This window comes from Aspergillus nidulans, chromosome VI (assembly GCF_000011425.1).
Source record: "Aspergillus nidulans FGSC A4 chromosome VI".
Lineage (NCBI taxonomy): Eukaryota > Fungi > Ascomycota > Eurotiomycetes > Eurotiales > Aspergillaceae > Aspergillus > Aspergillus nidulans.
In genome coordinates, this window is record NC_066262.1 from 310,789 (window position 1) to 332,620 (window position 21,832).

The following is a 21,832-nucleotide window of genomic DNA, read 5'->3' on the forward strand; positions in this document are numbered from 1 at the left end:
GCAGGATACACTGCCTGAAGCGGACGACCCGGGTCCAACCAAGGCTCAGCTGGAGCCACGACTTTAGGCGCTGGACGCCTAAAGATCTTGGGAGTCGGCAAGAGACCGAACCTTTGTGTCAATCGGTTTCGATACTCCCCAGAGTTGCACTATCGTCGACGGATAGGCGTTAGATTGATGTTGTGTCTTGCGCCTTTGTGCCGCTTATACCATTCCCTCTTTGTGGCGGTTCCTTATCGTAGGGCGACTTGTGGCGCATCGACATTGAGCGCCAGACTTGGCCTTCTGCACAGCCTTGTTTACCCCTGAGGTCGAAAATATGGTTCTGTTCAGGCAAATCCACAGAAGTCAGAAGACTCGACCGTTCGACGAGGTTCATGAGGGCCCACTGGCGACAGCGACTGCAATTGCTCCTGTCAAGGTACAGAGGATAAGGGAGTCAAACGGATGCTGTCTGAGACGGAGCATCGACCAGTTTCAGGATGACGGGGCGTGGCCACCAATGGATAGTCACAGACGGCGCGCGGCAGTGGGGCTCCAGGGCCGGTTAATTGGAACTGTTCCTCAGATAACTGCTTTGGCGCTAAGACAGCGAAGGGGTTTCATTTCGTTTTCGGTTCGGCCTCTTATGAGTCCACGTCAGTTTCAGTCTTGCTGCAGCGGAAGAGTACCAGCAAGAAGTTCAATGCTTTTTACGGAAGTTCTCAGAACTACTGGGCGGGCCAGCAGATTGTCGATGATATGAAGGCGTCGAGTGCGAAGGAACTACCGATGCTCTATATCGACAGCGCAGAAACGTAGGTATGGGGCAGAAGCGCCGTTGGGCGATAAACGGTCTAGCGCTGCGGGAATGGGCGGCCTCCCGAGGTCCAATTGCATTATCATCTCCATAGCTCTAGCATAGAGAGCAGCAATGAAGACTAGACTTCAATGAAATTGCACGAGATTGCACGAAATTGCATCTACCATGTAGCATGAAGACGACGGATCGGACTCGTTGATATATTTAGGAGCTCTAATAATACAAGGCGCTCGTCGTCTCAGACGCTTGCTCTGCGCACGTGACCCTGACGAAGCAGCTATGGAGACTTGCAGGAAGATGCCAGCGAATTGACCACAGATTGAAATACCGTGGCCTAGGGACTTTTCACGGGTCACTCCAGGCTCAGTTTTTATTCCATTCTACCGATAACTTACCCAGGAACGTGGTGGCGTTAATACTTTGGCGGTGGACTACGGAGTAAAAAGTATTGCAGCCGCGGTCGGGGAGGCTTCGTACTACGGTAGGCTTCCTCTGCCTCCCACCTGCACAGTCCCAGCACGGGCTTGTCTCCATTCCACTTTGTTCATCTTCCCTGCGCATCTTCCCACCTTCTCTCCCTCGTCTTGACTTTTCTTTTTTCTATTTTCTTTGGCCGTTATCCGTCGTCCTTCAAGCACTGCTTCACAGTCATTCAGGTACGGCTGCTGGCTCAGCCCAGGCAAGCCTCGTTCTTGAGTGCATTTCCACCCAAGTATCATTCTGAGAATCCCCACCACACTGTGCACTATCGTCGAATCTGGGGAGTGTTGTTTATCTTGAACTACTCCTGCTTAGCTCGTCCAGGTACCTCCCTAATACCCCTCTTCGCCCCTCGAAGTTGTGCAATCGCCCCTTCTTACACACTTCCCGTCTCCTTTCTTGTTCCTGAATGGTCATTGAATAATTGGTCGCGGTAGATCGCTCGTCCCCGACTCCACACCAGACAGCGCAAGCAATCACGCTTGGTGGCAGGAGCACCGTCACCTCTTGGGAAGAGTTAAGAACGCTCGTCGGCCCCGGAGTTTATTCTCAGCTAGTCTACCTCCCCCTTCTTTTCTACTCGCAACCGGTCTCCGCACCGCACAGATAACGCCAGGGGTCGATATCTCGATACGTACATTTCGCTGGCGCCGTCGTCTTCCCCACCTCTCCTATTTGTTGTGATCGTTACACTGCGTCATTCCGGTCATCCACAGATACTCGTTTGTCTCCGAGCTCCTCATAGTTTCGTCCGCGATCGTAACCACCTGGTGTTACTACGCGGGGCACGTTCTCAAGAAGGCCAAGAACCTTCAACGAGCCTCACCGTTATCATCGCCTGATACCCCTGCAATGCGCCATAGTAGATTTGACAAGTTTTGAGAATTTACGCCTGATAACGACCACAATGTCTGCCGACGATCCTTCTTCATTCGTGGACGCCGAACCCAAACCGACGCCCAAGAGACCGCATTGGAGGGAGAAACTGTTCTCACGGGAAAAGCCCAAGAATACTGCCGACCAACAGGTCGAGGCGTTCTTAGCCCCTGTACGCTCGAAATCCGTGTCTCACGGTGGGCACGCTGTCTCCACGACCGAAAGAGAGATCCCCGCTCCTCCTCGCCTAGATGTATCTCAGCGGTGGCCGTCCGCACATGAAACTCAGACTGTATCACCCGTTTCTAGTACATCACCTCCAACAGACTCTAAGCTCTCAGCTGCTTCAACATTACCACCGTTAAAGATTCGGAAAAACAAGGGATTGAGAGTCAAATTTGCTGATGGCGCTCCCGTGTGCATTGGTGAAGGCGGGGACGAATCGGAGGAGCCCACCATTGAAATCTCATTGAACCGGAGCCGTAGCCATAGCCAGAGTTCTAATCAACCGAATGACGTCGGCCAACCTCAGGCTGGAGGCCCCCAACTTCGCCTAGACACTTCTTTCAGAGACAGAGATGGTCTGAGACCGCGCGAAGGTGGAAGCCCAGCTGGTCGGGCCCCGCTACTCATCAAAAATACGCAGGATGCTGATTTCCTCATGGCCTTGAACCTCGGCGAAAGTGGTTCTCGCTTGTCTTTCAGGGCATCGCCGGGAGCCGATTCACTCGCTCAGCGTGTTCGAGCAAAAATGGAGCTCGAAGAAGGTCGTGCTTTGCAACAAAAATACGAAGATCCCACCTCGCCAAATGAGAGAACTCCGGACAGCCCTAGCTCATTATATGAGACACCTCCGAATACTGAACCGGAGCCTGCGTCGCCGCCAAGTCCGCTTCGCACTCCCCCGAGTCCAGAGAAGACACGCTCCATGAACCCTACCGATTTCACGTCCTCAGCTAGTTTAGCGCCTGGCGGGGGTATGAAAAGCCTATCGCCGCCAAAGCCGGAATTGGTACGCAACGCCGCTAGTGAAGAACTTCGTCCGTCCAGTCGGGAGAGTCGTACCAAGTCCGCGAGTCCGCAACCACCGAAATATTCGCTACGGTCCGTCGCGAATCAATTTGGAGAGGTGGCTTATGTTGAGTTTAAAGAGTATGCGGGGCGGTATCAGGATGTGATTAAACTTTCAGCTGAAAGCGTCAAGCCTTTGATGGAAACGTCACTTACCGAATGGGTGAGGGCTGCGGTCTGGTGGTTTATGCGAGGAAAGAAGAGATTAGAGGCATATGCGCGTTCGCGCTCACGACCGGATTCTCGCCCGTCTCCCGAGATGGCGCAGCAGGCTGTGATTGATCTCGCCAAGGCACTGTGGATTAACGAGGCTATCGTCCCTCAGCACCAAGAAGTGGCTCGCTATGGCGCAATGGGCGTCGATGCATTGATTGCTGTGGCCAATACCACAGGTGATAAGCAACTGTCAGACCTGCTGGGGGTGCATCAATCTGTGTTGAGTCACCTGCGATCTCTGGCAGTATCAATTAAACGAAACAACATCTTGTCCGCCATACCTCCGGAGACCGAATCCGACACAAGCGTATGGGTTAGATATCCGTTCTTCGCGCCGGATGTGTCAGCAGTTCTTTCTGGGGCGACCTCGCGATCCATGTTGCTGGACAATAGTGGAAAGGGCCCAACCTTCGTGCAAATGATGCCTTTAGGTGATAGCAGCCGCCACTTTAGTTACGGGAGTATGTTTGTGGAAGTATCTGTGAGCTCCAGTGAGGATGATAGTCAGCAGTTCTCTATGCCTTGCGCCTTGTCTATTATCCGTGACCGCGCAGACTGGTATGTCCTCGCTGCCATTACCAGCCAGAGCGATTTGGTCAATGTGATGATTCAGCCCGACAAGAAGAAGGGACCGACATGGGATGACGTTAACTGGCAAGTTCGGACACACTCAATGACGGTCAAACTCCCACGCGGATTTGAGTTGGATGTCATGTTCAAGGAAGATGATTTCAAGATGCTCTGGAACATTGTCAATTACACACTAAAAACCGAGGCTAGCCTGCAGCCAGAAGCGGGTGAATCAGTGATATTTGAGTGTACGCTGAAGCTGTTCCAGTATATGGATCCTGGGACACCGAAGGCATTTCCAGCTGAATCTATCGAGCGGTGTCGTGTCAGGTTATTTGAGCGTTCGGTAACCGTGACCGAGGGGACGGGCACACGACGTGCTCACCGTGGTTTCCGTATTACGGTATTGACCACGCCTAAGGTAAAGACCTTAAGCAGCGTGCGTCATATCTTGGGTCACGGTGCGCCGATACTGTTTGGGCTTCTTCGCGGTGAGGATGGCGCGCCGGCACTTGTTCTCAAAGTGAATGAAGATGGCCGCAGTCGGTCGATGTTGATGACATTCCAGGAAACTCGCGAGCGCACTAACCTTCATTCGTTGCTTCTGGCCATGTTACCCAAGCAGAGAGAACTTAAGGTAGCAGACGTCCCTCTGCGTGCCTATACCATCGAACAGCCGGCCGACCGGTTCAATGGCCAACCAGCGAAGCAACACCTGCAATTTCCCGCAGGAACCGTTTGTGTTATCGACCAGGAACATGACTATGTTGAGCATGGCTACGGCCCAACTGTGTTGTCCGAGCATCTGCGGGCCTTTATTGCTTCAGAGTGGGGGTCCGTTACAGATCGGTTCAACCTTGGTCCTGGTGAACTGAAAATCAGCCTGGACATAAACAATCGGACCGGTCTCAGTTTGTACAGGCCAGCTCAGCAGGACTTGACCGTATCGGCTGCTGAAAACCTCATTCCGCCCGATATGCAAGACAAGTTGGCTGATTTCCTTCAAATTGCCATGGCCAAGCCAATGATCCGAAAGTTCGATTTCATGACGGTCAAGGGTATGTCTTTGCTTGTTTACTCGGAATTATACTGACTTCGTAGGATTGCATGAATTCGAGAAGGCTGTTACGGGCTTCACGGTCCTCTTTGATAGGTATGCTGGTCATGCTGTTGAGTATTCTAGTCTAACGTCACAGTGTTGCATCTTCGTTCATGATTTCTCGACGCCGAATGGTGGTTCCCATCACCAAGAAGTGGGAGTCGAGCATGGCTCGAATTCAGATTGTTCGTCAGGACAAGGTCGTGCAGCTACTAGCATTCCTCAACGACTTTAGTCATGGCAAATGCTTGAACTTCGTCCTGAAGAGCACCGACACTTTCGAAGCTTTCAACCGCTCCGGAAAATACGGAGTCCGCATTGTTGACGCCAAGTTCGCGTTGCCAAAGACCGATGATGACCCCTCTTCTGCTTTTCTCAATCTCGACATGCCGGAGTATCCTAGCGAACACGACGATATTACCATTGCTTTTGATACGGAGGCTGGTGAGTGCTGCTTGCACGAACCATAAGACTTAAAACTGACGACAGAGATCAGATCGATTCAACTTCCAATCAGCAGCGCCTGCTTCCGTCCGCGAGCCCTCACGAATGGCGTCCCTGCGGCGGTAGAGGTTTAGAATCAATCAGTTGCTGGAATTGCTAGCAGGCTTGCTGTCTTCGAAGCTCGGTGGCTCGTCGGGCACGCAATCTCCACTGGACCCGCCGGTCACGTGTATTTATCCCCTCATTATGAACCGTCTTGCGGTTCTCGCCCTCTTCCCCTCTTTAACCCACAGTCAAACGCAATGCTGCCAGAAGGCCAGGACGTTGGCGCCTCGACGCGCTCACTGCATGCAGACGATGTGCTAAATGTCGTCACTGATGTTGCGCCTCCTATTCATGTTGCGACCACCTTCCGCTATTCCGATGACCCGGCCAAGTTGATGCCGGCGGCAGATCTCAATGGGGTAAGTATCCCGAAAATCATTCCTTTTCAGAGGTTAACCGCGCAGACCCTCGAGGAGCAATCGTCATATATCTACTCGCGTCTCACTGCGCCAACTACTACCCGATTCGAAGCCATTCTTTCGTCTCTCCTCAACGGCCAAACCATCAGTTACTCATCGGGGCTGTCGGCATTCCATGCGGCTCTCACCCTTCTAAACCCTCGTAGGATCTCGATCGGCAAAGGATATCATGGATGCCACGGTGTGATTGACATTTTCAACCGTCTGAATGGACTTCAGAAGCTGGATTTGGATTGCCCAGCCGAACAGCTGGAGGCTGGGGATGTCATACACTTGGAAACTCCAGTCAATCCTGAGGGGACCTCTTTCAATATTGAGCAATATGCCAAGAAAGCACACTCTCGAGGAGCTTATCTGATAGTTGACGGAACTTTTGCCCCGCCGCCTCTGCAAGACCCGTTCAAATTTGGTGCTGACCTGGTGCTGCACTCTGGATCCAAATACTTTGGAGGGCACAGCGATGTCTTGTGCGGAGTTCTGGCCACGCAGAACAAGGACTGGGCGCAGCAATTGCTCAGAGACCGCGTTTTCCTTGGTGGTGTCATGGGCAATCTGGAGGGCTGGCTCGGCGTCCGGAGTTTGCGGACTCTGGAGGTTCGTGTGCAACGGCTGAGCCAGAACGCAACGAATTTGGTCTTGTGGCTTCACAACGCGCTGCAGACTCCAAGCCCCGCACCCGGCAGCGATGAAGAGGCGACGCAGAAAGTGCTGGAGCAGGTTTTCCACTCCAGCCTTCAAAAGGACGACGAGTCCTGGCTCCTGAAGCAGATGCCGAACGGGTTCGGGCCTGTCTTCTCGATCACCATGAGAGAAGAAGACTATGCGCGCCACTTGCCAAGCAAGCTTGCCCTGTTCCAGCACGCGACCAGTCTGGGTGGCGTAGAGTCGTTGATTGAATGGCGGACAATGTCGGACAAGACGGTGGACCGACGGTTGCTGCGAGTTAGCATTGGGTTGGAGAACTGGGAGGATTTGAAGCGGGATCTGGTGAATGCTTTTAGAGCACTGGTTTAGATACACCTATATATGAATGACTTACGTCGCGTACCGGATCTTGAGTAAACAGAGTACCTGGTAGAAAGTCTACTAAGATAAGATTTCCCAATGAAGATCCCCACACCCCACTTTACCCAACTCCTACACCTCGTCACTACCTCTTCCTATCCATCATACCTCTACAGTTCTGCCTGTCTCACCTCAATAAAGAATCAGGAAGATAAGAGAAAAAAAAGAGAAGCAAAAGACAGAATGTCCACATTCCAAATCCACTACTTCGCCAGCGCGTCCACTTATACCGGCAGAAACACTGAGTCTCTCCCTGCCCCGCTGCCACTCTCCTCGCTCTTCGATACGCTCGAGGCAAAGTACCCGGGCATCAAGGAGAAAGTGCTCTCAAGCTGCAGCATTAGTCTGGGTGATGAGTATGTTGATCTTGTTTCCGATGGGGAGAAAAGTGGGAACGAGGGGCTCCTGATCCAGGGCGGCGATGAGGTTGCCATTATTCCGCCGGTCAGTTCGGGATGATCTTCTTTTTCCTGAACAGGAGATGAGACTCGCTATCGTACTTGAATAGCTACATTTGTTTTGATGTGGTGGGTGGGTCGGTGCTGTCAGCAATTTGGTGCGTTTGAAGCCGCACAGCGGTTCGTTCGAGTCATTTGATGCTGATACCATCAGGCGCAGGTGTGTTTTCTTGAAGCGGTGCATCCAATTATATAATTCGACGTTCATCCGAGAGGCCTTTCTACTCTACCGTACAGCAACTCAGGCGTCTGAAGAGAAACGAGATCCGTGTCTACTTGGAGGCAAAAAACAGGCGACTAGGAGTCGCGTCATACCTATTTACATATCCACTCTTCATTTCCTTGCCATCTGGGGATGGACCAAGACGAATTAAATACGATGACCTTTTACATACCTACGATAACTCGTGAAGTACTTCGTACATGTACCAAAGGAGAATTAGCTGCCAAGCCTGGGCCGCGAACGTACTTTTGCACTCTGCAGCTTATTATAGATCTTATAGATCCAGATCTACAATACACACAGACGGGGCCCATGCAGCCGGCGGCAGACGAAACCGTTTCGTTGTCGCATCTAAAAACAACAACGGGAATGATTGGTCCGGAGATCATGAATAAATTAGGCGCCAGACCCTGCGTCTAGTCGACCTAAGCTCGACTGGGGGCGTTGGCTGGGATTGCACGTCGTTAGGCGCTGTGCGGAGCCATTCAGGTATATCTGCCCACTATGATTGCTACTATGAATATCAGCCTCTGGATGCATTTTTCCGTCTGGGAACAGCTATGACAATGACCTATCCATAGCAGTTGTATCCACCATAGCTCCAGCTCCAACAGCCTCATCTTCTTTCGACATCGTGTATCCATACTGGCGCTTAATGATCAGCCTGCAGGCGACCCAGTGTCAGTCATCCGGGCGCCTTCTTCCATTCGCTCCTGGGATACTTGATCTGGACAAAGGCCTAGAACCTTAATTTGTGTCTATACTATGTCTAGAATCTCTGGAGTCCAGGCATAAGTATATAAGGAGCTCATGCCCGTCAAAGCAGCAGTTACAAACTTCAGCATTCATTCACGACTTCACTCACTGTCTCAAGCATAGCGGTTCCTCTCCTTTGCTTCCTTTGCCTAGGTTCTTTGACTTGATATCCCACGTTCCTTTGACGACTCAGACTATCCTTCAGATATATCTCCTCTTTAAAAGTTCAACTCCTCACTCACTGCTATCCTCCTTACGACATCCATAGAGCAAACCTGCTGGTACAGGACGCTACGTGACTTGCTCCCCACGACTGAACGACTCTTTCCTCAGATTTTTCTACCTCTACCAAATATATCCGCGAAAATGCCCGCGCATGGTGCCCTCGGTGCAACATTTCTCATCGCCCGAATCATCCAGACCTGTTCGCTCATCGCCATCATCGGCCTAACCGCAAACTTCATCGCCGAAATCGTGCGCTACGATGCGAAACCGCCGGGAATCTTCATCGGAACAATCACCGTTGTATGTCCTCTGATACGCTGCTTCGGACCAGCCAAGTGCGAATGCAGCCTGAAATGCTAATCTGTGGTCTGCAGACATCCATCTCAGCTATTTACACAATAATCACGTCTATCCTCTACATCGATGATATCCTCCCTTTCCTCGCGTCCGGAATCCTGGATTCACTTCTGCTGATTGCAGTCATCGTCGTCGCAGTGATCATCGGCAAGCCGCTCTCGTACCTCGAGTGCGGTGAGATTGGTGACATCCTGTCCGGCGGCAACAGTGACGACGGATCCTCAGCATACACCTTCGCCACGCATCTAAGCTCATACCTGGGCCATCTTAGCGGCTCAGTGGATTACGATAGCTGGGTTGGGGCGAGTAAGGGGGTTTGTGTTGAGGCGAAGAGTATCTGGGGGTTGAGCATTGCTATGTGGTATGTTTCTGGGGATGTGGAGTTATTGCGTACGGGCGAAGAAGCTAATGAGTGTTGTTTTGCAGTATCATGTTCTTTTTCACGGCAGTGTGCTGCGCTTGTCTATGGAGGCAAAGAAGGGCTGCTTTGGTCGGTGGTAAGGAGGTAGAGTAGTTTATCTCCTGCCTAGGATCTCCTTCCTCCGGTCTCAGGGCCCTGTACTCAATTGCGAATCTAGCTAAGGTTGCTTGCGCAGACGATCGACGGTGACGAAGTTGAGGTGGTGATGGAGATGATACGAAGCTATTATAGGCAGGCTGCTGAGGTGTTAGGCGCATATGCTCAGTTGAAGAAAGCCCAGACGGTACATTCATGCGAACATCCTACATATTCGGTCTTCCATATATTCGGTCGTTTCTTCCTCCTCTTTACTCGCTGGCTAATTCTTTCCCCCTTCCCGTTTGCTTTTTCTATTTTGGATTTGCTTGCCTTAATACTCCTGTCTTCCGCACATTGCATGTACACTGGCAATAATAGCATAACATATATACTATAAAACTGGTAAGAACTCTATGAGTGTGCCTTGCACCTGTCATTTTCTTTTTAATCATGCCTAGCTCTCTTGCATAGAGAATGACTTACGCTAAGAATATACGTCAATATTACTGGAGTACGATGCTGAACTGAACCCTAGCAAATACAACAGTAGAAAAGGAAGCTCGGTTGTAAGGTATAGGATGCTGTATATAGCTCTTGAAGACTTCCCTAGCCACGAATAGAGATACGTTACTTATCAATTATTCACCTGAAGGAAACTTGGTAATTTTAAGGGTCTGCCAAAATGTGAACTGACCTGGTTAAGAGAACGCTCTACCAATTCTTTAGATTTACAAGAGACTTACGTGCTGTGACTGAGAAAATCCTGGTACGGTGCACAAACATAATTTTCTGGGAATCGAGGTAAAGTGGCGCTAATCTATGCATGAATAGTCGCAGAACACCCTGCATGCTGGATTACACCGTTTGTATAGAAATGCTAACAAGGATGACTCCTGCGTGTTTGGAATGCCTAGAAAATGAAGGAAAAGCCAACTAATATAGGCTTCCTCCCGTAGCATATGCTGTATCAGCTACAACGTAGCATACTACTTAGTAGGTAATTTAATTAGGTTGATGCAAATCGGTACAAATGCTCAATATGCATTGGCCGCGAGTAATGCCACGAAGGTCCCTTTTTCTTGATACGGACACCTTCGTGGTACGGCTCGTATTGTGCCTGCAGAACTGCCATGCAGTTGTTGTCTCTGGCTTGACTGCACTTTGGAATGAGATCCTCGTAGGGCTGAGGTTGTGGTTGGCTAACATGTGGGCATGCCAACAATGCCGCAAACCATAATTCAAATGCCATGACGCATATATTTCTGTTCATAGTCGTGAAGGACAAAGGAAATTGGCTACTCGCTCTGTGCGAATGCAGCTGCAAATGACCACCAGCGAGCAAGATATATGACAAACAATTCAGTGGAGGCTGGCAAAGATGGAAATGAGGGATAACCAGGAAAAGGATTTTACCTGACCAGAGCAATCACGAGTCCGAAAAAAGCATGGATCATACCATAACACGTCTGCTGCCAGTACTCGACTTTATTATCGAGATGCACAAGGGCGTTACGCCAGAGTTTTAAGCCTTAGCGGACCGTTTGTACCCTTGCTTTGGATAGGGCCTGAGATGTTTAAGGCGTTTAAAAAGATAATTCGGAAATGCTGGATCAGCTTGCAGCGATGCGCCACTCCTGGGTCAACCTTTCTGACATAAATGCCCACGGCCATCCGTTTTCTGCCTCTGTTTTTCGAAGCAAATCAAGAAGACATCTCCGTGCTAGGGGTTCACGGACCCAGGAGCTACCTAGGCCTTGTCAGTGTCTTCGAAAATAGTAAAATCAAGTCTCTTACATGCGCATAATGCGTGGCACGCCATAACACGGGCAGACGGGTCACCGTCGCTGGAGAGGGCAATGCCAAAGAGGATCCCTAGGTATTTAGCCACATCATCCTGGATTAATCAGCATGGTCATTCCTTGGGTGTTGAGGACGCCTCGAGACTAAAGGTAGGGATTATACGAACCTCAATGCGAGCTTTCTGGCCTGAATTCGAGCCCACATACAAATTGCGAAGCTCGTACTCCTTTATCAGAACCTTTGCCATGCAGATATGCTGCGCGGCGCTTGCTAACTAAAATCAGCACAGCTCAGAGTAGCCGCCTAAGAACCTACCATATAGTGATTTGGTGAACCAGATAACAGGGTAGGGCCTCCCTATTCTTGGGTCGGCGAGAGAGAAATGCAACGGCCGGAACCCGTCAGGTTTCCGCGCTTCCCAGGCATTGATTCTATGCTTCAAGAAAGTCCTTTCCGCTGCACTTCCCTGAGGGTCGTGCACGCCATAGCAGTAGTTAATGGCACCCGCCAACAGCCATACCGCACGGTGAGCCCAATCGCGATCGGTCTGGGATTCTTGTTGAGTCCACATCATTTGTAGCCTCTCGTCAAATGCGCTCAGCTCGAGGCGCAATGGGTTCTGGGAAGCTAGCGCAAATTGTATATCTTGCATTACAAAGACCCAGAACGAGGCTTCCGCAAGGCCACCAGACACAGCACAGTCGACGTGGGAGCTTATATACACGGACCCGGCTAGAAGATGCCTTTGCGAGTCATTCGACGGGGCATGGGCTTGTATTGTTAGCGCACCGTGACTACTCATGCGACGGTTTGACATACAAGAAATTTGCTCAAAGAAGCGGAGTATTACGGTGGACGCCAGCAGAATGTCGAGGCCTATGCCCGACTCCCAATTCGCAAGACCGGGAAGTAGGATAGCGATGCATTTCTCGTGATATTCGTCTGCGGTATTCGGAGGGACGAGGTTTGTCGTTCGAGAGAGGTGGCGAGCTGCGGTGGCCAAACAAGCGTACAATAAAAGCGGGTAGGAAGGCGCCCGTTCTACAACGTCCATTGAGAACTGTCTTTCGTGGTCGCAGGAATCCAGCTAAGGAAGCGGCGTTAGTATTAAGCTGGCGACAAAGAGGAGAACATACCCAGGGACCAAGAGTCCTCTGAAAGTGTCGTAGAAGAAACGCTTCATTAAAATCTGCCAGTTTTGGATTATCGCGTGGAGTATCCGGTGGCATAAGGGAGTCCAGCGATAAGGTTCGTGGGTTAGAGATCCTGCGTGCACCACCTGGAGGAAGAAACGCCTGAGTAGGAGACGGTATTGAGGGTATGGTCGAGGTTGAAGTGCTGAGTCGAGCCTTGCGCATTCCTCTAGGGACAGTTGGTGACGCTTCCGCGGAGACAACGTGATAGTCAGAGGCTGTCTGTTCCGTCTCGTCCTCAAAGCATACTGTATCAGTTAGACATGATTAAAAGCACTGGGCTTCAACTTGAGGAGGGGGACACACATTGAGTCGGCACATCTATCCAAACTTGGTCTTCCGGAAAAGACAAGTCACTTTCACCATAGCGAGGCGGGCCTTCGGACCGCATAGACGGATTCTGGCCATGTCGGAAGGCAACCTCCTCTGGCTTCGCTGGCGCAGGGATGCACTGCCGTCCCGATCTCTGGCAGCGAAGGCATTCAGTTCCGGTCTTATCACCTACTCACGTTATAAATATGGATAAATATGGATGAGAGTTGAGGATGTCGAGGACTAACATTTGAGATGGCGTTGGCGGCACGTCAGACTGAGGGATACGAGGCACGGTTAGAGTAATCAACCAACATTGCAGATCGAGCAAGAAAATATCCCACTTACCAACCCCTCATAACGTTATCGGCAGAGCTGTCTGATGCTAGTAAGAGCCATAGATGAGAAAGTCATCAATGCCGAATGAAGCAACCATGGACACCAGTATATACGAGATTCGAAGAAGCAAACCATTCCTGAAACACGGTCGAGGATCCAGTAGTAATATAACCGAGTTAGTGCAGAGCTGTTATCCGAAGAATCAGGAGCGCTAATGGTGTACTCGATGCAGCTCAGGGCAAATGTGACAGTGATTGCGATGGGCAAAACAATGTCAACGGCCGAACTGTGGAGCAACCGTTCACGCAAAGTGGAGCCCCGTCAAATTAGCACTGATAGCTCAAGGAGCCGAAAATAACGGCACCAAGCCCGGCAGAGTAAAAGCTTTAGACGAGGCAGGGAGATCCTTCCCTTTACTAATTGTCTAGCAAGCTCACCGTTTCAGGGGTGATGCTTGTTAATTTGACTTTGCGCCCACATGGCAGGTTCTGAGGAATAATGACGATGTTCGCAGGGGAAATGAAGCCGCATATCCACCCCTAACGGCCAACTTTGTCTCGAGCTTGACTTCCTCGATCGCCGCTCGTATTATCGTCCTTGAGGGGGCGGCACCACAGGCCTGTAAGCGACTTTGACCCTCTGGCGTCTGATCACTGCCCGAACAAGGCAATCCTCGCTGCAGAAGCTGGAAACCTGCACAAGCCTCTGGAAGCTCTCAGTCTCGGCCCGTCAAGATTCAGGAGTGCCCCGGCGCCTCTCGCTTCATGTCGATTCCGGAATTTCTTTTGCTGTGCAGCTTTCGGCCATTCAGGGGTGACGGCTGTCAAATTGAGTTTGACCTGTGCATCAGCCCTGCGACTATTTAATGAAAAGCTGACCATTTGTGACGGATCAGGGAGTCATCATTTAGCTTCCGGAGACGTTGAGAGCCCCTGTGAGCTGCATTAGGTCTAATGACGACGGCTGGGAGGATCCGAACGGTTGCGCAGTGCCTGCCGTCAAGTTTGACCATCTTGCTTAGCTGGATACGGTCAAGCGAACGGCGCGTGGTCTGAGCTACAGCTGCTCGCGACGCACATTAATTGGTAAGTCTGCAGTCTAGACTGGCGCTAGGTTGCAGATTCTGGAGTCTAGAAGGATTCGTGGTCTGTGAAGCTATCGGCCTATTGCCTTCTATGGTATGATGACACCCGTCTTTGCTCGTCCTCGCTCTCAAGGACGAGCGGAGGGTCGATGTGAAAGCTGTCAGGAGCTGAAGCTGTCGATCATAGGGGCTAGCTCTTTCTGGAGCTATCGCCGTCCTGCGGCCCGAATCCTAGGGGTCCAGAGGGCGCAATCAGGATCGTTAAGATACGGCACCAGAATGAATTATTGACATGCGGACAATTTCAAGGCTGCTACCGAGAATTGGGTCGGAACCGCACTCTATTTGGGGAAGATGCAATCTCCAGCAGCAAGTTGCACAAGGCTGCAGGTCCGAGTTTCACACGAAGGCGCAAGTTTGAGGTATGGGTGATTGGTCACAATTTTGATGCACCAAGCTGCAGGTCCCTGGCACAAAATTCGGGGACTGGAACGGGCGGGAGCCAGCAGAAGCTTGGAAGCAATGCAGATGCTGAAGCGGGAACCTTGGGAACTTCCAAGGCTGAGTTTTGGATAGCTGGGGAGGGAGATGCGGGGAGAGCTCAGTCAGGTGACGCCGTCACAAGCACCTCGACCAGAGCTCTTCCCTGTTTCTCGCCTCATCGTCACCATCGTCGCCGTCAATCTCGTCATTTCTCTGCCTTTCCCGTTGGTGCGGTCACCCTCGCTGTAAATTAACATCCTGTATACTATATCTAGCCGCATTGCTTACGGAACTTGTCTTGGGAGTAATTCCCCGCACCTCGCCCCCGCTCCGAATTGTAACTTCGCAGTCGTCATTCTATATCACTATCATCGGATCATCTCACAAACGAGAGCTCTGGATTTCTATTCAAAAGGTTTTAAGCCCTCGTTTTAGTCCTATGCCTACTTGGCTGATTATTGCAGGATGTCACTTCCTCGAGTCTCCTACTTGGAGTCGTGGGAGAACAATCCAGCCTTAGTTCGTCGTCATCAAGATCGCGACCAGAGCCCTGGCCGAGCAGTCCACCGTGACGATGACGAAGAGTCCTACCATGACATTCCGGACAGCTCAGTAGCGTCCTCGTTTCCATCAACCACCGATCTTCCTTCTTCTCGGCATCGCCTGAATTTCAACCCGTATGGTGGTTTGGGATGGACTCAGGCCGTCGGGGCGGAAGATGATACCAATGTTCTCTCGAAGGCGTCCTCCATTGTTTCGAGGCAAGGCCAGGCCGATCGAACGGCTGAAGCGGGACGCGTGCGACAATCTGGGGATTCGCAGCTCGAAACCTGGGGGCCCTTAGAGACCACTGGTGCTTTCGAAGTTAGCAAGGCAAAGCGAGTTGGTGGGACAATTGACAGCCAATCAATATTGATCTGAATCGCTGACTTTCTTCTAAAGTCCAGGTGTCCTTTGCCGTGATATACTGTTTCCTTGCCGCCGGAATAGTGTTCGGATTTGCGGCGATCAAGCCGGTATTCATCCGTGAAGGGGTCTACCATGATTTCTGCTTTGAAGGAGAGGATATTTGCTATAGACAGGAACTCAGCCTCAACCTGATGTTCACGATAGCGGCTGTGGCGACAAATGTGTCTGCGCTCCCGGTCGGAACCATTCTCGACACATACGGCCCACGAGTCTGCGGAATTATTGGCAGCACGCTTCTTTTCACCGGAGCACTCCTCCTTGCTCTTGCCAAGCGCCTCCCGTTCGACGCCTACGTTCCAGGTTATCTCCTCTTAGCTTTGGGAGGGCCGTTCATTTTCATTTCATCCTTTCAGCTCTCGAACACCTTCCCAGCCAGGTCCGGGCTGATCCTTTCTGCCTTGACTGGTGCTTTTGATGCCTCGAGTGCCTTATTCCTTATTTTTCGGATCATAAACGAGAAGACGAATGGCGTCTTCTCGACTCAAAAATTCTTCTTGGTTTACCTTGTAGTTCCTATATTCATAATGATTGCGCAGTTGTCGGTCATGCCAAAGACGTCATACAAGACGGCTGGAGAGCTCGTTCAACAAGCGGAAGACCACATCATCGCCGAAGTAACGGACCGTGTCGACGAACAAATTCTAGATCGCGACGAAGGCGAGAGACAGCGGAATGATCGTCGGATGCACCGACAGAGTATCGTCAGCAAAATCCAGGACCTTCTAGCCGACGAAGCCAATGCATCTACTATAAATGATCTTGGCTTAGCATTGAACGACGGTAGAGACACCAACGAGGCCAATACGACCCCAGCCAGGCCTGGACCAAGTGTCCCGAACAAGCACATGGGTGGCGGCGTCTGGGGTGCAATGCATGGCTACTCTGCTGTTGAGCAAATCCGCTCTCCGTGGTTCGTTCTTATCACGGTCTTTACCGTCTTGCAAATGCTCCGGATCAATTACTTCGTTGCATCCATCAGACAGCAGTACGAATATTTATTCGGCTCGGCTGAGGACGCGCGGCATATTAATGAACTATTTGACTTCCTGCTGCCACTTGGCGGTCTTTGCGCCGTTCCGTTCATTGGGACCATCCTCGACAACGCTAGCACTCCGTTTGTCCTTTTCGTCCTGGCCGCAACGGCAACTGTAATCGGCGCGCTAGGTTGCATCCCAAATAGTTACCTAGCGGCCTACGCCAATATTATCCTCTTCGTCATCTACCGCCCATTCTACTATACGGCAGTGTCGGACTACGCCGCCAAAGTCTTTGGTTTTCACACATTTGGTAAAGTATACGGGCTGATTATCTGTGTCGCGGGCCTGGGAAACTTCGCTCAGGCTGGCCTGGACGCCCTCACATTTACGGTATTCAATCGCAATCCAATCCCAGTCAACCTCATACTTACTAGCTTCACGGCCGTGGCCGGTTTCGCGCTCATGCTATTCGTTGGGCGCAAAGCGGCTGTTATGTCTGCGTCGAATGAATCTGAGACGCGGGCGGACCCGGAAGTTGCCTCCTTAATCCACAATTATGACGGCGTCGCGGCCCGAGACTGGGAGCGGGAGCGGCAGCCCCTTCTTTCGCCACGTTCAGTGCCTAGACCGCAGCCACAATCTGCGTCTTATGGGAGCATGAGGTCTCCTTGACGCGTCCCTGTACTGTTTTGCAACAATGAGCCGGACTGACTGTGCTCTCGTCAGTTCTGTTCTTACGACGAATCATGGTAAAGACCTCCTGATGCTGCTTCCTCGATGGGGTCGCGCAGCAGAGACTTGGGGCCCCTTTGACTGATCAACAGCCGAAAGGAGAGATCGCACGATACTTCAGACCACGGCCAGCCTTGTGGCCGGCGCGGATCACTGTTATCATCAGTAACTACAATGAGCAACGACCGCTATCTGTTAATGAATTAGACGATTAATTTCCCTGCTTTATGACCTTTTGCCCTTGCTATCCTATCACGTGGCTATGCTACACCCGCACTTCTGTACTCCGGTGATAGGAATCTAGAAGTCAATCTATGAAAATGCAGCTTCGACATTTACGAACTAACTGACCATCGCCATGATGCACAGTCTTTTTTTATTATCCCTTTGCTCCTTCTCGAGCCTGGATAACATATTATTGCAAGTATAATCACCTTTACGACTCCTGCCTTATCACTTACCCTGTCAGGTAATACCCCCATATCTGCATTTGGACACTGTATGTAGTCTCTGCCGACTGTAGAAAGTAAGTACGTGATTAGGGTCAATGTATCCTACGTCAGCCTCCAACTGGTGTTCTTCTGTATGGTTTGGTTTAGCGGATACTTGAGCTCCAAGTCTCTAAATACAGTATAAAGCTCACAGTTCCAGTGCTATAGCTCACGCTCATGTTAAAATTGACAAGGTTCCCTAACTGGGCAAGTAAAATATCACTAACCACCCAGTTCACCGTCAAAGTTATCATCACTATACATGTATTACAGAAGGCGGGCTCGAAATCCTGCATAGAGAGTTACAGAATGTACTAGAGCCTCGCCTCAGTCTGAACTACCTTTGGCACAAGAGGGCCCTTCCCTATCATTATTTGCTCACTTCTTGGTTCCGATCAATGTATGTATCAACATAAACGTTGTTTTAGACGTTAAGACAGTCGCCACACTTTTATTTCATGTACTCCATATAGTCTCTTCTTCCCAGGGGAGACGATGCCTTATTCAGAATTAAATGGAAAAGACAAATCCTCTCTTGATCGAAGCGTTTTCTGAGAATTCCCGTCATCCTCCTTCTTCCTTTTCAGGTCACGCCAGCATCAAGCCCATCTACCTACCGTACCCACAAACACACCTACCTGCCTACTGAGCCCCGAGAAGCAAGACTCCCCCTGGCCCGCAACTCCCATCAGACCTAGAATGACATCGATCGCATTTTTCTCGTCCGTCGGGCGATAAACTCGATGAGGCATTAGCGGAAGGAAGACAAGGCTCGTCGGAGAAGTTCTCGAAAACCGCGTCCAGGTCCCACGGGAGTGACAAGCGGAGGGTTGACCGGAACGACAGCAGAACCAGCGGCTCTGTTCCTGGTCTGGATTGAGATCTGTAGTGCGTACCATGCGTTTGATGCTCAGTCGCTCTGTCTCCGGTTCCGTCGCGCGTTGATGAAGTGAAGGGTGTCGTTCTTGTGTTGTGTCCTTGAGAACCGGGGATTGGGGTCATTGCAGGTTCTTGCACATCGAAGAAGAACTGAATAACCAAGAATAGGCATCAGCTCGGGATTTGGGGTGCAGACAACAGCATTGTGTTTGGTTGGAGATCAGATGAGATGAGTAGAGAACGGAGTGAGGAGAAGAGAGGAGAGTGTGAGGGAAAGCCGGGAGTCAAGACCAGCCGTTGCTCAGTAATGTGCAGAAGCTGACCGGCATAAATCTGTCAGATTACCGTATTTCTTGCTGCTGATCAGTGGGGGCGTACCATGTCAACACACAGCCGAATGCGTCCATCCCAGGACTGCAGGTATCACAGTCGTTTCGGCTTCCCAATTCCTTCTGGGGCTGGTAAGCGCATCTAGCGTAGCAATTACATATAATAGTAAAGGCTAGAAACAAAACAGCTGGAGCTGGGAAAACCAGGGCCAGCGGTAGCACCATACAGTACTGGCCTGAGGGGTCTGAATCTCGATACAATGATCAATGCGGCTTTATATAATATTACCATTAGGTGGCACACTGTAGATCAGGGCCAGGACCCAGAATAAAACCCAAGCCAGTGTTTGTCTCAGAGCTCAGAGAGTTCTGCAATGCATCTATTTATTGTAGTTGAACGATATTATATTGTGTTCCTGCATGTTTGACTGCAACATCCATCAAGACATCTTGATCGCAATGCTCAAAATCAGCCAAAGTTGTTCTCATTGAATGCTTCATAATAAGATAAATAATTAATCAAGCTCGATTAACGGGTATTTGCCTCCCTCGCCAGTAATTGGATCATGAAACTTCTCTAAGGCGCTCTCAACGGCCGCCATGTACCCGAGCACCTTCTCTTCCTGCCACCTCCTACCGACCACCTGCACAGCCGTGGGCAGGCCTGCCATTTTAGACGCATCGTAGTGCTTCCAGGCACCCTGCGCGAGAGCATGGTTGGCCCCCAGCTGCTTCAAAACCGTTTTATACGGAGCCGTCAGAGCATCCTTCTTCGGGTCGACGTGCGACACCGGCAGCACACCGGTGGTGTAGTCGAGCAGGTTCCAGAGAAAGGTGTATCCGCAAGACGAGACAGCGTCCTTCATGGCCTTGTGTGGAAGCGCGGGTGTCGCGTTGACCGGGCACAGGATAAAGTCGTACTGCTGTGACTCAGCGTCCCACCAGGCATGCCAGGTTGACCGGAAGGCCTCGCGCTTTGCGACGAGCTTCCATTGCTGGGCTGCGCTCTTGGAACCGAAGCTCTGGATCAAAGTTGCCCATTTCTCATCGCGGCGGATATACCGCACATAGAGGTAGTAGAGGTACCGAAGAGGACGGGGCAGGTTTGCAATCAGGGACAGTTGCGCAGCACCCGGATCGGACGGCTCGAAGCTGTAAAAGTGCGAGTTGAAAGTCTCGCAGCCGTCTGAATTCAAGAGCTGCGAGGCAAGGTGAAGGCCGGTAAACGGGTCCGCAGTCGCTGGGGGTGTGATCTCGACGACTTGGTGTCCTGCAGCAGAAAGGGCAGCCGCCGTGGTAGTCACAGCGCGTTGAATAGCCGGAGTGGGAGGAATGACGCCTGTTCAATTAGTATGATACTACTTAGGCGACTTGGGACATACCATCAGTTGCCATCAATCCGACTCTCAGAGACTTGCTCTTTGCCTCGCTCTCTTCCTCACTCCGCCAGGTGATTGGATGAACGGTGTAATCGTACTTCCACGGCTTCATGCTGATGATTGATCGGGTAAAGTACGTCAAGTCATTTAACGTACGAGCCATTGGACTGAAAACGCTCGGCACCCCCTCCTGCCCCGCCATGCTGGTGTTGACACCATTCTTTGGCCAGCGACCGGTACTGCAACGGAGAGAGTAGATACCGCTCCATGCAGCGGGAACACGGACAGAACCCGCGACGTCCGAGCCAATACCGATGCGGCCACCCAGAGCGAGCAAAGCACCCTCTCCGCCTGTTGATCCGCCGGGAGAATACTGGGGTACGTGAGGGTTGAGGCAGGGTCCCCAGAGCGCGTTGGCCGATTCGAACGACAGAAGCGTCACAGGGAGTGCTGTTTTCGCATACGGTACCGCGCCTGCAATGGTCAGCCTCCCTAACATACAGGGCCAAACATACAGGGCCAGGGTACAAACCTGCATCTTTCAACAGTTTCACCAGCGGGCCATCCTCTGCATACGGTTTCCCCGCCAGACGGGAGTACCCGAGTGAGATGTCGAACCCTTTGACCTGGATTGAGTCTTTCAACGAGACGGGCACTCCAGCCAACGGGCCCTTGAGGTTGACCTCAGTCTGAGCCCAGGTTTCCGCCTCGGGAAGTAGAAGTTCTGTAATGCAGTTCGTCTTCTCTTGTGCTTTCACGGCAACCTTGCCGTACGTCCGGAGGACATCGACAGGGGAGAGCGTGCCCTCCTGGACCGTCTGTACGAGCTCTTCAATGGGCTCCGAAACTATCCTTTTGTCCGCTGATGTAAAGGGCGCATGATAGTCTGGAGGCAGAGAAGCGAACCGCGCAGCTCGTTCCTGGCGCTTGATGGTCCTACGTGGGTCAGCAACCAAAACAAGAAACGACATTCTTTTTGTGCCCGTGACTCCAGGTAACTTACCGGACACGCCGATAGGTGAAGTAATCAAATGGTGGAAGCATCGTTCTCCGACGGTGTAACGAAGAGTGATATTGAAAGAGGGGCGGCCAATGTTGCGGTGGTGCCTTTTATACCGATGCGGAGGGGGCGCGGAGGCGGACAGTTGGAGCGATAAGACCCGCAGATAAGCGCCTCGGCCGGGTCCACTACCAACAGAA

The 21,832-nt window shown here is 51.4% G+C and overlaps 9 protein-coding genes across 9 annotated transcripts, besides 1 other annotated feature; 6 read left to right on the forward strand and 3 right to left on the reverse strand.

Moving 5' to 3' along the window:
• Positions 1–21,832: part of a sequence feature (contig 1.169 1..351151(-1)) that runs on past both edges of the window.
• ANIA_09145 (uncharacterized protein) lies at positions 320–801 on the forward strand (the record flags this gene model as incomplete). Its single annotated transcript, XM_677322.1, has 2 exons — positions 320–421; positions 511–801. The coding sequence occupies 2 exons, from the start codon at positions 320–322 to the stop codon at positions 799–801; spliced, it is 393 nt and encodes a 130-aa protein (XP_682414.1).
• On the forward strand, positions 2,190–5,684 carry ANIA_11181 (uncharacterized protein; the record flags this gene model as incomplete). The annotated part of the gene is made up of 4 exons (XM_677321.2): positions 2,190–5,073; positions 5,117–5,168; positions 5,212–5,558; positions 5,611–5,684. The coding sequence occupies 4 exons, from the start codon at positions 2,190–2,192 to the stop codon at positions 5,682–5,684; spliced, it is 3,357 nt and encodes a 1,118-aa protein (XP_682413.2).
• On the forward strand, positions 5,861–7,107 carry ANIA_11168 (cystathionine gamma-synthase; the record flags this gene model as incomplete). Its single annotated transcript, XM_050612409.1, has 2 exons — positions 5,861–6,022; positions 6,053–7,107. The coding sequence occupies 2 exons, from the start codon at positions 5,861–5,863 to the stop codon at positions 7,094–7,096; spliced, it is 1,206 nt and encodes a 401-aa protein (XP_050468335.1). The 3' UTR covers positions 7,097–7,107.
• ANIA_09143 (protein cnxG) lies at positions 7,331–7,606 on the forward strand (the record flags this gene model as incomplete). Its single annotated transcript, XM_677320.1, has 1 exon — positions 7,331–7,606. The coding sequence occupies one exon, from the start codon at positions 7,331–7,333 to the stop codon at positions 7,604–7,606; it is 276 nt and encodes a 91-aa protein (XP_682412.1).
• ANIA_09142 (uncharacterized protein) lies at positions 8,681–9,667 on the forward strand (the record flags this gene model as incomplete). The annotated part of the gene is made up of 3 exons (XM_677319.2): positions 8,681–9,109; positions 9,184–9,527; positions 9,616–9,667. Exons 1-3 carry the CDS (start codon positions 8,951–8,953, stop codon positions 9,665–9,667), a joined length of 555 nt encoding a protein of 184 aa, XP_682411.1. The 5' UTR covers positions 8,681–8,950.
• On the reverse strand, positions 11,276–13,329 carry ANIA_09141 (Zn(II)2Cys6 transcription factor; the record flags this gene model as incomplete). The annotated part of the gene is made up of 9 exons (XM_677318.1): positions 11,276–11,412; positions 11,460–11,559; positions 11,672–11,739; positions 11,781–12,092; positions 12,285–12,552; positions 12,602–12,906; positions 12,965–13,159; positions 13,219–13,247; positions 13,319–13,329. The coding sequence occupies 9 exons, from the start codon at positions 13,327–13,329 to the stop codon at positions 11,276–11,278; spliced, it is 1,425 nt and encodes a 474-aa protein (XP_682410.1).
• Positions 15,342–17,494, forward strand: ANIA_09140 (putative MFS transporter Fmp42; the record flags this gene model as incomplete). The annotated part of the gene is made up of 2 exons (XM_677317.1): positions 15,342–15,762; positions 15,819–17,494. The coding sequence occupies 2 exons, from the start codon at positions 15,342–15,344 to the stop codon at positions 17,492–17,494; spliced, it is 2,097 nt and encodes a 698-aa protein (XP_682409.1).
• On the reverse strand, positions 18,443–19,478 carry ANIA_09139 (uncharacterized protein; the record flags this gene model as incomplete). The annotated part of the gene is made up of 3 exons (XM_050612411.1): positions 18,443–18,596; positions 18,663–18,916; positions 19,316–19,478. The coding sequence occupies 3 exons, from the start codon at positions 19,476–19,478 to the stop codon at positions 18,546–18,548; spliced, it is 468 nt and encodes a 155-aa protein (XP_050468336.1). The 3' UTR covers positions 18,443–18,545.
• On the reverse strand, positions 19,619–21,676 carry ANIA_09138 (putative acetamidase; the record flags this gene model as incomplete). The annotated part of the gene is made up of 4 exons (XM_677315.2): positions 19,619–20,592; positions 20,636–21,124; positions 21,165–21,568; positions 21,636–21,676. The coding sequence occupies 4 exons, from the start codon at positions 21,674–21,676 to the stop codon at positions 19,769–19,771; spliced, it is 1,758 nt and encodes a 585-aa protein (XP_682407.1). The 3' UTR covers positions 19,619–19,768.